Below are 12,716 nucleotides of genomic sequence, written 5' to 3' on the forward strand. Positions count from 1 at the left end.
AAGCTGCAGCCAGAAAGCAGAACATCTCATTATATCAAATTTTCATTTCATAAATATTTAGTAGATGCTTTAAAATACCATGCACTCCACTGGCTGGAGTACGTACACAGTACAACAAAAAGCATTTTTATTTGTAACACCTAGAAGCATATAGCATCTACACTTTAAGTGTATTTACAAATTCAACAAAATATCTACATATCAAAAGCTTACTTAAAATTAAACTTGATGCAAGTTATGAAAAACCAATTTATTGGCAAATGAAACTGAGCATTCCTTCAACCATAGGTTGTTATATAAAATTTCATATTTGGAGGTAAAACATTTCTGTGATATAGATTGCATGTGTGTATGTGATTTTCTAACAGATGACAATGGCTGTGACTGAACTTATCAAATCGAATGCCATGGCTCTGTAGTGAGCTACATGCCTCTTCATCCTAAGCAACATGTTAAAAGCTGCCTCGTTACGTAGTCAACGGGATTTCAGCTTTCGGAAAACGCTGTTGGGAACATGGGGTTTTAATATATTATTAGGAGAATTTTTGTCATGTTATGTTTTTTCAATACCCTAATTCAGCCATTTGTCTGTAAACTGTATAAGGCAATGAAAATATAGGTTGCATTAGCTTCTCTACACAGCAGTTTTTATCTCCATTACAGAAAGGAAACTTTAATGAGCATTGTATAACTTAAACATTTACTCTTTTGTTTCAATCAAACCATTTACCCTGCATATTTGGGCATTAAAAAAATTAAATTACTTTGGCAATGATGGCAGTTCATAAGTCATATGCTATTGTACTAGATGATGGAACAAGGATCTAATCCATTGGGTACTTTTCTTTGTCAAGCTCCACTAAAAAGCATAAAGGTGTGAAAGAGTTCTTTTGCAATCTCATTTCATTTCAGTGTAACTTGCATGAAAAAATTCCAGATTGGTTATGCCCAATTACAGTACGTTATGGAATGCACGTTATTTAAAGGCACTGAATGTATTCTGCCCTGTATGTTTCTAGAATCATTTTGTTAAATCTCACTTGAAAACTTCACTTCCACAACTGTACAAATTCCAAATGCATTACAGTGCATATTGTATTATGCTCTAAAAAAATACAACATACATATGATGTAAAAAAAAATAGAACACTGTACTGCAATAATACTTGATAGATTAGAAAGGCTATGATGTAAGAGGAGCAAAGAGCAGATATCAGGGTCTCGGTAAGCATCGGCAAATGCAAGTGTCATACTTGAAGTAATTTATCAATCATATACTGTACATACTGTTCCTAACTGTCTTGCAAAAAAGACATAATGATAGCTAGACATTAAGTCACCAATTTCACAACAATGTCCACAAAGACATTGAAGTTCTATATAATACTACCATAACACTCTGACAATGAAAATGGATTTCATATCCAGGGATTCAGTTGAGGACTGCATAACAAAGTATCAAAACAATTTTCAGTGGTGTAGCCAGTTTTGTATGTGAAATATGCAGCCCTTTGCATATATTATACTGTCACTTCTAATATTTGTAGTTGATTTTGCTCTTTTTAATTTTTAAAGCAATTTTTGTGCAAAACTTTTCCAGTTTTGCATGCTGACTTATACGAACATATCACTTACTGTCATTCTATAGTATGTTTGGCCTCTACATAATTATAGCATAAATGTTTTTGTTGCGTAGAACATTAGTGTCTTTCATATCCAATAACAGGGTAGATGTACAAATGCTTGAAAAAAAAATGGAAATGTTGGAAGGGAGCAGAGTTGTTGGCTTTTTCTTTAATTAGACAAATGAATTCATTGCATTGACTGGGGAAGGAGCCTCGGAACTTTCGTTTCCTTCTGCTGGTTCTTTCTCTTTTTTGCCACTGTATTGTCCAATAAAAGATCCGTCCTCATTGAACTGGCCGTTGACACCTTCTCCGTAGTCAACTAAACTGTCATCACTGTCCTCTTTTTTCACAGTCCTGTCTGAAGGAGTCCTGCTTCCTTTTTTTAGAGGTTTGTGGTCATCTGCATCACTGGAAAAATAAAGTTTTTTTTAAAAAAAACATACAGTTCACATAAGATAATTTGAAATAAGAAGTGCAAAACAAACAATCAAGCATGCAGATTTCTGAAAAACGTGTGGGTCTCACTGTCCATCTAGTAAACCCAATTACATGGAAGAAACAAATTAATACGATGTAACTGGCATGAATATAAGATGCAGGAAATGGTTTTAAACGCAGGATGTCTCCAGTAGCAGAAGTACATTTTGCCCACCGTGCATAGCTTTTCAGTAGCAAAAAAAATCAGCTCTCAGTTTTGAAGCAATGTAGGAAAAATGGCAAGCATTAAAAAGGGCCACTTTTTTCCTCCAAAGAAAAAGCTTGTGGTGTGAAATTAGTCTGTTAAACTTCTTAATTCTTGATTCCTGAATATGAATGGGGAATGAATTTAATTAAATGAAAACACAGATTTTCTGTATTATTAGAAAAATATAATGAACAGTGTTGGAGTCGGAGTAATTTGTTACATTACACACGCCAGGCTGGAAATATTTACCTTACCTTTCAAGAGACCTATATATTCCATTAAAAGGTTGCAGAAGAAACAAATGAAAATAGCCTAAGAAGAAAAGCAGAATCCATATCCTGATAGTATTCAATACTAAGTTAAATCAGAACCAGAGCTTAACTGCTAGAATGTTCATTCATGCTCTGTGGAGATAACAAGTTAACCTCGATATAGGAATTCAGTAAAAGTTGTGGAAGTAATGGTTTATCCAGTCCTTTATCTTGGCTGGACAATAACTAGGTATGTCAAATAGTAGTTTCCTAGATAGATATCCCTCTACAGAAACTCTAGTATAAATAAAGTCTACATAAAGCACATGAAGAAGGTCCTAAATTCTAATTTCATAGTGTTCCCTTGGAACACCCAGATGCATCCGGGGACTAAAGCTTATCCCCACCAATGTGATTTCAGGACACAAGCAACATAAGACAAGCAGGCCTCTTAGAAGTCCTGAGAAACCCAGGGAACTTGCAGCTTTTGAGGCTGCTACCCATAATAACAATTTAAAAATGGTAACACATGATAAATCTAAAAACAAGTTGTGAAATGCATCAAATACCAAAAAATTAATCTGAGGCCCCCATTGAGCTTGAGGTCCAGTCCAAAAGGCTCTCCTGCCTCCCCCCCCATTAACCCTTAGGACAAGACAAAGAAATTGAATGTACAATAATTTAATACTATCCCCTATTATATCTCTTCTCAACAAGGTAGGCTACTACAGGGTCATCCTTGCTTGCAGAACTCATGAAGTGTTTTCAAGATTGATAGATTCAGAATTTCATAGAGGAGGTTGATAGTGGGAAAATAAGAACAATATGCCCTTCGACAGCTTTTAGCCTGTTCTATTAATTTACATATAACCTGTCTTCCACTCTCTCCAAAGTGGAATACTTACAGAGTTCCACTCCCATTATCCTGGAAAAAGGGCCTAATCATTCTCTAAAGCCAAGTCTAGTTCTAAGGGTCGATCAATAAGGTTGCCAGCTCTGGGTTGGGAAATTCCTGGAGATTTTGGGGATGGAGCCTGGGGAGGGCAAGCTTTGGGCAGAGGAAGCCCCTCAGCAGAGTACAATGCCAGAGAGTCCACATTCCAAAGTAGCAATTTTCTTCTGAGGAACTGATCTGTTGACAGGAGATCAGGTGTAATTCTGAGAGATCTCCAGCCACCACCTGGAAGTTCACCAAAAAAGAGACTATAGTCCCCGTGGAAAATAATCAATACTTCAATATATGGTTCCAATTTTTATCTTAAAGTGCAAGGTGCGTAATAAAGTTAAGCAGTGGTTGTGATCAATAAACTTTCACTTTGTTATTTGTATTCCACCGGCATTCCCTTAGTAATCCAATATCTCATTTCTCATAAATACACTTCAGTTGGTACAGACTTCATAAATCAATCAATCAATCAAAAGAGTTTATTGTCTATAGCCATAGGCCATCACAATTCACCAAACATCAACTAATAAATATGCAATAAATATTCAATACATAGTAAAACCAGTATACATGTACGTGTAAAAATTGTACTTTAGGTCCTCAAGCGCAAATATGTTAAATGCAGTCCATTCGTTCCCATGGTGTGAAAAGATGATGGTAAGTATACACCATTCCTGCAAGGTGAGCAAGTAACTCAGTACATCATAGGTAAGTATGAAGTGTATCCTTGTCACACTAATTCTGTGTGTTCTTTTTTCCAGGGTAATTGAAAAACTTCACTCTCAAACCTTGCTAATGTTGTCTGCTCCTTGGGGATGGAGCAGGGCAGGGCTTTTTTCAGCAGGAACATGGAGGAACGGAGTTCCAGAACCTCTTGAAAATGGTCACATGGCTGGTGGCCCCGCCCCCTGCTCTCCAGACAGAGGGGAGTTTAGATTGCCCTCCGTGCCACTTGGCGGTGCAGAGGGCAATCTAAACTCCCCTCTGTCTGGAGAGCAGGGGGCGGGGCCACCAGCCATGTGACCATTTTTTCCAAGGGCAACCCACTGAGTTCCACCACCTCTTTTCCCAGAAAAAAAGCACTGGATCAGGGTGTAGCTTACTTCCAGAATGTCCTGACAGGCTGCTAAGCTTGAATTCTGTTTCATATATTCTTTTTCAAGGCAACAATTTTCTGGTTCCTAAAGTACATGAACATAATTCTAATGCATGTTCCGTCTTACAATACAATAAAGAATGGATGCAGTAAAGTATCTTACTCAAAAGTCACCAGTCAGCTATATTCTCCAGTCATTCATTCTTTGTGTCTGCAAGCACAGTGGCTCATGCCAGCTGCTAATCACTTAAGGTGGAGTATAGCCCTTCCCGTCAATTTCACTCTTCAGAATTAAAGGTAATGATCCACATAATCAAACTTAGCCCCCATCTCTAATATTGTGAAGTTCCATTGGACCTATCCCTCATAAGTAACATGAACCATCTATTGTCTGATTTAGTCAATGTGGTAGTGAAAGCATATCGAACTTATATATCCAAAACGCTTCTCTTTTCAATAATTCTCTTTGGAGATCCTTTGATCTTTCTGCCTTGATGGTCTGCAGTACTGAAAACCTGAACTAGCATTTCTGTGGGTATCAATAAAGTGCTGTGTCAAAGGAGCCTCCAGGACTCTGTTGTTTATTTTGGAGATACGTTCCTGAATGCGGTTCCTCCTCACTGCCCTTTGGGTACTTCCAATGTAAATTAATGTACACGTACGCTCATTGATATATACAACACCCACAGTGCTACATGTAGAAAAATGACTACCTGTCCTATGTATTTTAAATTCCTTCCCACTTGCTGCTAAAACACAGATGTTACACTTGCCACATCTAAAGTGGCCCCAGGGGCTGGTCCCCTCAATAGGAGGTGCACGAAGGTCAGAATGCACCAAGATGTCCTTAAAATTATGGGTGTGGCATGTATACTAGTTTTACTATTTATTGAATATTTATTGCATATTTATTGAATATTTATTGTGTGATTTGTATGAAGTCTGTACCAATTGAAGCGTATTTATGAGAAATTAGATATTGGATTACTAGGGAGTGCTGGTGGCATACAAATAACAAGAGTGAAAGTTTATTGATCACAATCACTGCTTAACTTTATTACGCATCTTGCACTTTATTACGCATCTTGCACTTGCATTTCACAGACCCTGCATTGGAACCGGTGCGTGGGCTGTGAAACTGACAGCCCGGGCAGCAGGAAATGAGGCTGTCAGTTTCACAGCCCCTGCGCTAGTTCCAGCGTGGGGTCTGTGAAATGACAACCCCTTTCTCCCGCGCAAGGGCTGTCAGTTTCACAGACCATGTACTGGGTTCAGCTGATGGGCTGAAACTTGCGTGGGGTCTCTGAAACTCCAAACCAGCCATGGAACGGCTGGAAAAATTCATTTGTGCCATAAACACGTGTTTGCACGAAACGTGTGTTTTGGTGCAAACCAACCAGCCATTTCGTATGGAATTTTGTTCTGTGGTTCATTTTGTGCCCATCTCTACTAATGAGTAATGAAGCATAGGAAGAAAAAAATCAAGCAACTTACAGTGCAATCCTAAACACAGTTACACCAATTTAAGTCCATTGAAGACTTAGAAAGGTATAATTCATCTTCAGATTGCACTGTTTGATCCATATCAGCATATTACAGTCGTAGCCACTGGAAATAAGTTCAGGACACTACTTTTGATTTTGAATCTTTCGGAATAGATTAATTTTACTGAAGAAAAAAATGCACCCCAGTAAATTCAAGAAACAAACAATAATTTCTAGTTAGGTTTCCTCCAAACTGCTTATTGCACCAGCAAAAGTGTCTTTCATTTCCATTCACCATTTTGAACATAGTTTACATATTTTAATGATTAAATAATACCCTGACCAGATATATATTCTCCTTTTTACAAACACATTAACAAATTTTCACTGTTCTACAATTATGAGGGAGCTTTTTTTTTAAAGAAAGCAACAAGATAAAAAAACCATTCAAGGAACTTTATCACGTATATTCCACACTTTATAGAGACTGTCCCCCATGCATTAAATCTGAACAACAGCAAATATTGAAAATGTAACTAAAACTTTTATCTTAATAGCTGTATCGCTTAACATTGTAAAAGTACAAAACATGAAAACAATAGTATACAGTCTTGAATCAGAAGAGGCAAGGAGATACTCAAGTGATACAAAGGTTAAATCAACACACTTCCTAAGAACATCTAGGACACGATCCAAGCATATTTTCTGTATTTACCAAAAAGGAAGACTATTTTTTACAGCTGTACTATCAAGACAAATAGGGGGTGTCAGACACTTGCATACAATTACAAGAATGTTCAGTCATTAATATATTTATATATATATATATATATATATATATATATATATATATATATATATATATATATATATATATATATATATATATATATATATATAACATTTGAGGGATTCAGGGTCATTCTTCTTTTGGGGTAAATATGAGAGTGTCATGGTTCTTATAAGTCCAATTTATTTCAATAGAAGACATAACTTTCCCTCCACACTTCCCACGGAAGTATTTAAAAGTGTTTAACTTTGGATAATGCCCATGGTATTTTTTTATCCCATTAAAATATGCCCATACTAGTTCAACTGAATTTGTAGACACAAACATTCATACAGATTTACTAAAGTGATAACTTTAAAACATCCTACAGGTAATCACTTGATCATCTAGGTATCTGTACTGTTTTGCCATATGCTCATAGAACGTTTCCAGTGTTCTGCTATCTGTAACTCCTGATTAGATGCAAAAGTGTGCCAAGATTTTCCTTTCCACTTGGCTGGACAATACAGATAAACCAAACAGTTATATGCCTATTTGGGTAAGTTATTGATTTGTAAATAGCTGTCAGTGTAATCCTAAGAATATTTTTCCAGAAGTAAGCCCCACTGAATAAACATGTTTAGGATTCAGGGCAGAAGTGTTTAGGGATGCTCTCTGTACAGAGCAAAAATACCTGCAAGTGATAAAGTTTTATACTCATCATGTCTAAGTTCTCAAAAGCTGACACATATAATAATAATCTACAATGATACAAGGATATAAGAACATTATTCCAAAATGAATGCTCCATTTTAATATCTTAAACTAAACATTAATATGATTTTTCCACAAGTGGTGTCCAAACACATTGCAATATTTTATATCATATCAATGTAGCTAGAACTGTGAAGACTGGGCTGGTGGGGGAGGTAGAGAGAAAAATCTGGGGAAGTAAAGTTTGTTTACTGATAGCCATCCCAAGTATTTTTTTTCCCAATTTACTAGGGGTCTCTGTCTGCAGTCTCTTCAGGACCTAGTGGCTCCCGATGACCTCCATGTTGCTCCACAGAGCTCCATGGAGCTGTGCAGGCAGCTCCAGAGTCAAATTGTCTAACCAACCAATCAGAGTGTGGCTGGCTGGGCATGGGGGGGGGCGGCAAGTCCTGGCTGGTGAACCTTGAAGGCACAGTCTTCCCTCTGGTCTGTCTGACTGGTATATCTTAGGGAGCCTGCTGGGCTTCAAGCATTCTGTTCCTGTCTCACTTCCCACCTATCCCCCACCTTAGTTTGGCAGGTCGTGGAGTGTTTTATCACTGCTTGCCTGTACTAGGGAATTCTTTCTTGTTTGTGGTTGTGTGTTTTTCTTCATCTTTGTCACAATCTACAAGGCCAGTTTCCACATAATTGGGGATCCCTGGAAGGGATCTTGGGGGTGATGCATGGCTGTTACATGCCCAGCTCAGGGGCTATTATGGCATGCTAATTAACAGGTGGCAGGGGGATCTATGCAGAGGTTGGTACTCCTGTGGACTCCCACTTCCTGTCTTCACATAGCTTCCCCCCTCAGCAGGCGGAATGAGGCGGCAGATACAGTAAAGCAGGTTGATGAGGGGCAATATCTATTGCCTCTGCAGATCTAGAGTTCACCGCTGTGAACATGTGAGCACATCACCTTTCCTTTTTACAGTGTTTTATTCATGCACATAAGTAGCACACATGCAAGGATCTGAAAACTATGAACTCATGTGTTAATTAGAAATTCTCCCAGCTAAATTGAAATTAATAATGCAGCACACAGATTACATTCTCTGCAAACTTTCCTTCATTAGATATTCATACAAGTGTGCATACATGATGAAATCAGAATGAACTATATTTTTGCATATATAGCAGACAAATTCTGGAGACTTAAGGCAGAAGTCTATTTTTAAAATACACCTGTATTCAACCATTCATGAACAGAAAACTGAGTTTCCTGCATTCCTTTCCTATCTTACTCAGGAAAACTCTGTATGTCGACTGAGCACAGATGGTTACATGCAAGCCAACAAGATTCTCAACCTCACACATGAATAATTTAAATATTTGTATCTCGTTTTCACAACTCATTTTGCTGACTCACTTTTTCTAGGATGGAGGATCTATAGAAGTGCTCCAATAAAAAAGAAAGTCAAATTTTAGCAGCAGACAAAATATGCATTTATTTTACAAGACCTACAAATGTAAATAATAACTTTGGCAAGCTCTATAGTTTTGGGTACCTGAGATTTGTCAAACACAGAACAGAATTTAGTCCAATCCAAGACTAAAACAGATGCAGATTAAAGTTTTATAGTATGCATTAACCATCCATATTGTACACATATACATTTTAACTGTGATGTAGAAAATATACCGATTATAAGAATATTTATGCACCTACAGCTCCAAATATTTTGTGAAGTCTACTTCCACTTAAAAATACTTGAATGTTTATTCTGATTTTGTTTTCCAAAATAATTAGCCATTTACACCAAGGTCAAATGTGCTGGGACAATGCATAAAGCTTTGAAGGGCAGAGATTTACTGCTTTCTAGTATATTGTTACTTCTTCTGTTTAAAATTCATAATTAGCACAAAATATTTGGATTTAGTTAGAGAAAAGAGGTAACATAAGCAGTTGAAATTATTTTAATCTGGGATATGCTTTTCAAAATATTTTTATGTAAATATGTTTAGCAGCACTAATGTCAAAAAAATTTGTCGAGTTTGTTACTATAGAAAATAAAGGCTTTTTTTACTCCAATAAAATAGGCTTGTCTTATCAGTTTTTCTTCTATTCTGATGTTCTTTAAACATAATTTTACAAGATTATCCATATTTATGATCTAAATAATGAAAAAATACTTACACAGTTGGCTGCAATGTTTCTGTGATTTTTCTATATGCTAGTAAGGATGCAGATTCTAATTTCTGTATAATTAAAAAACAAAAAACAAAAACAAAACTGCAGATTTACACAAGCGTGTACTCCTGCATGGAGCTGGACACTGGTGTGAGTGCACAGTTACAGCATATGCAAAAATCAAACCTGGCAATAAGGTTCCTGCTCTTTGCATCATAAAAAAGGAACTACTGTTGCCACAGAGACAGCAGCAAATGTTTAGAACAGAAACTTTTTCAACTAGAAAGGAATGAATTCAAAGCAGCATTATTTTTATACCAAAGATTATGTGCTCTCTGAACCCAGACCAATGAATTCAGCATTACTGAAGGTTGAGAACTGGAGGAAAAGAGATGGTGCACAGGACATATCAGGGTCTACACTTTCATAAGACCAATCAATGGGAGTCACAGTGAAACTGAACATGGGGAAAACAGGGGCCATCTTGAGGGAAAGAGAGCAGGCAGTAAACAAGAATTACTGCAATGCATACAAGCAAAAATGTAAATAAACAGAGGTAGGCACAAACCGAAATATGAACTGAAGTTCATCACGAACTAGGCCAGTTTGTGGTTCGTGAACTGGTGGTTCATAGGAGATCATTTCTCACAAACCATGATGAATTTTAGCCCAGTACATTTGGTTCGTATTTTAGTTCATCACTGCAGACAGCCTGGTGCCGATCAGTTTCCTAGGCAACGGGGGGATGGGCTCTCTGCAGACCTCCTGCTGACCTGGAAGTGACGTTTTCATGAACCAAATGAATCGGTTCGCGAACCAGGGCAAATTTATGAAAGTTTGTGGTTCGTGAAACATGATGAACCACGAACTACAGAGTTTGGAATTTTCCCGGTTCGTGCCCATCTCTAAACAGAACCAATAGCCTGAATTTCTAAATCTGTTGAATTAAATAACATGATGGCAAGAAGGTAAGCATTCCTAAACAATGCTGCTCAGCACCAGAGTGCTCCTTCACCACCCAGCTGTACAGCACGTGATGACCTGTTCCGAACACACCTCCCCCATCTCGGTGATGACTCAAAATGTTTGCCAAGTAACCTTACCTATCTTATATAGTATTTTGAAATCCTAAATCTCATACACAAAAAAGAATTTTGAAACATTTTTACTAAGACACAGACAGAAAAAGGAAAATCACAGTCATGCAAACATGACAATTCATTTTGCTAATTTAAGTAAAGCATGTCTACAAAATACATAGATGAACAAGGGAGTAAATTCAGTGGATCACCACAACTACATGGATTTCCCTTCCAGGAAGATCACAACACAGTAACGTGGAGTATTGCATTCCACCATTTATTTGGCAAGATGAACTGTGAAAATTAACCTTCTGCTCTCTTCCTCAAGATAGCAGATTCTCCCTCTTCATATTGCTGAAATTTCAGAAGCTAGGTGAACTTAGATTTTAAAAAAAATTCAATGGAAGAAATGTGCTGAATAGTAGGGACTGCAAAACAAAGGCAGAACTCTCACTGAAAAATAAATGAACTATTAATTTGTTGCTAAGATGCATAGTACTACAGAAGACAAATTAACTGTCTCATGGGGAACTTAAAGCATTCAAGAATTGTACACAGTGCAGTCCTTAACAAGGTTACCCCCTTCTAAGCCCTTTCTAGTCAATGGGCTTAGAAGGGTATAACTCTGCTTAAGATTGCACTGTTAATGTAGTGCAGAGAATGCTTGCTCTTCTATGTATCTCTATAAACAGTTTGGAAAATTCAGTTTTATAAGTAACTAATGGATGCATACTTACATATTGGAAACCTTAAAAATTAATATCAGGACGGTCTATCAATACTAAAACAGCATTCTGACATTTTTTTTCAGGCATATTATCTATCTTCAACATTAAGATTGCACAACTTCAAAGGGAATAACATATTTCAGAATGTATGATGTTATTGTGATATGAGGGAATCACGATGAGTTCAATCAAGTACTTGCTATTTGGAAGTATAAAACTAGTTTTAAAATAAGCAAATAGGCCAAATGTTTAAATGAAAATGCATTTCATTTAGAAATATCAGCTAGATGCTCAACAATGGCAACTTTAGTTAAAGATACTTGATAATTTAGAATTTCTTTTTTCTTAAAAAGATTCATTTTTATTCACTTTCATGGGTTTTGTGAAACAAATAGCAAACTTGAAAGTGACAGATGAAATATATGACAAAGTGATAAGGTGCTCATAAAGGATACATGAAGAGAAAGAATTTTTAGAGAAAAAAGAAGCCATAGTACAGTGAATTAAAACAAATCAAAATTTAAAATCAAATTTAAAAATCCATAGTGAACTCCACCACACCTTTCCCATGACATTTTATTACCTGCTATTAATCTTTTCACTTCAGGGGCAGGCAGATGCAAAAACCAGTCAAAATGTAGAAGAGGGTTTGGGGTTTTTGGGTGCCCATTATGCAGTTCAGCAGCCAACACAACCCAATAAATTCTTCCACAGACGACATGCAAAATAACTTAAAATATGGTTAGCTATTCAATTGACAAAACGCACCCCCCGCCCTCACAGGGACACACAAGAACAAATTAATACAAATTGTAATGGAATTCTGGACTGATGGATCTGAAGGAACAGATAAGGACCACCTTTTTGAAAGCCCTTGTCTCTCAATGCAATTGAGGTGTGCAAGTTTTTGTTTTTTAAAAATCTTCATGTGTTCGCACTTACATTTATTTTCCTTCCTATTTGGAACGATTACTTTTACTTTTCTCCTGCCCACCTTTTCTGTGCTGTGGGACAAGGCTGCTTCTGCCACTTCCAGTGGTGAATGGCCAGGCAGGTAGAAACTCTCTGTCTGCCTCCCCCAGCATACTGGACACTTTCTGATGCATCTGAGGCACTTGTCATAGATATGGACAGGAGTATATACGAGCCCTTGCTAATCATGA

At 37.0% G+C, this 12,716-nt stretch overlaps 1 protein-coding gene across 27 annotated transcripts in view; it reads right to left on the reverse strand.

The window, feature by feature from the left end:
- Nucleotides 1-1,614: 1,614 nt before the first annotated feature.
- Nucleotides 1,615-12,716, reverse strand: part of NRCAM (neuronal cell adhesion molecule) — a 103,669-nt gene continuing 92,567 nt past the window's right edge. For 25 of the 27 annotated variants that reach the window (XM_054987981.1, XM_054987987.1, XM_054987984.1 and 22 more), the window contains one exon: nucleotides 1,615-2,036. In XM_054987981.1, the coding sequence (XP_054843956.1) occupies nucleotides 1,799-2,036 (238 nt within the window). In that variant the 3' untranslated portion in view covers nucleotides 1,615-1,798. Of the gene's footprint in view, nucleotides 2,037-2,567; nucleotides 2,580-12,716 lie in introns of all 27 variants that reach the window. The other 2 variants (XM_054987963.1, XM_054987985.1) reach the window with 1 other exon arrangement.

Source organism: Eublepharis macularius, chromosome 9 (genome assembly GCF_028583425.1).
Source record: "Eublepharis macularius isolate TG4126 chromosome 9, MPM_Emac_v1.0, whole genome shotgun sequence".
Classification (NCBI taxonomy): Eukaryota; Metazoa; Chordata; class Lepidosauria; order Squamata; family Eublepharidae; genus Eublepharis; species Eublepharis macularius.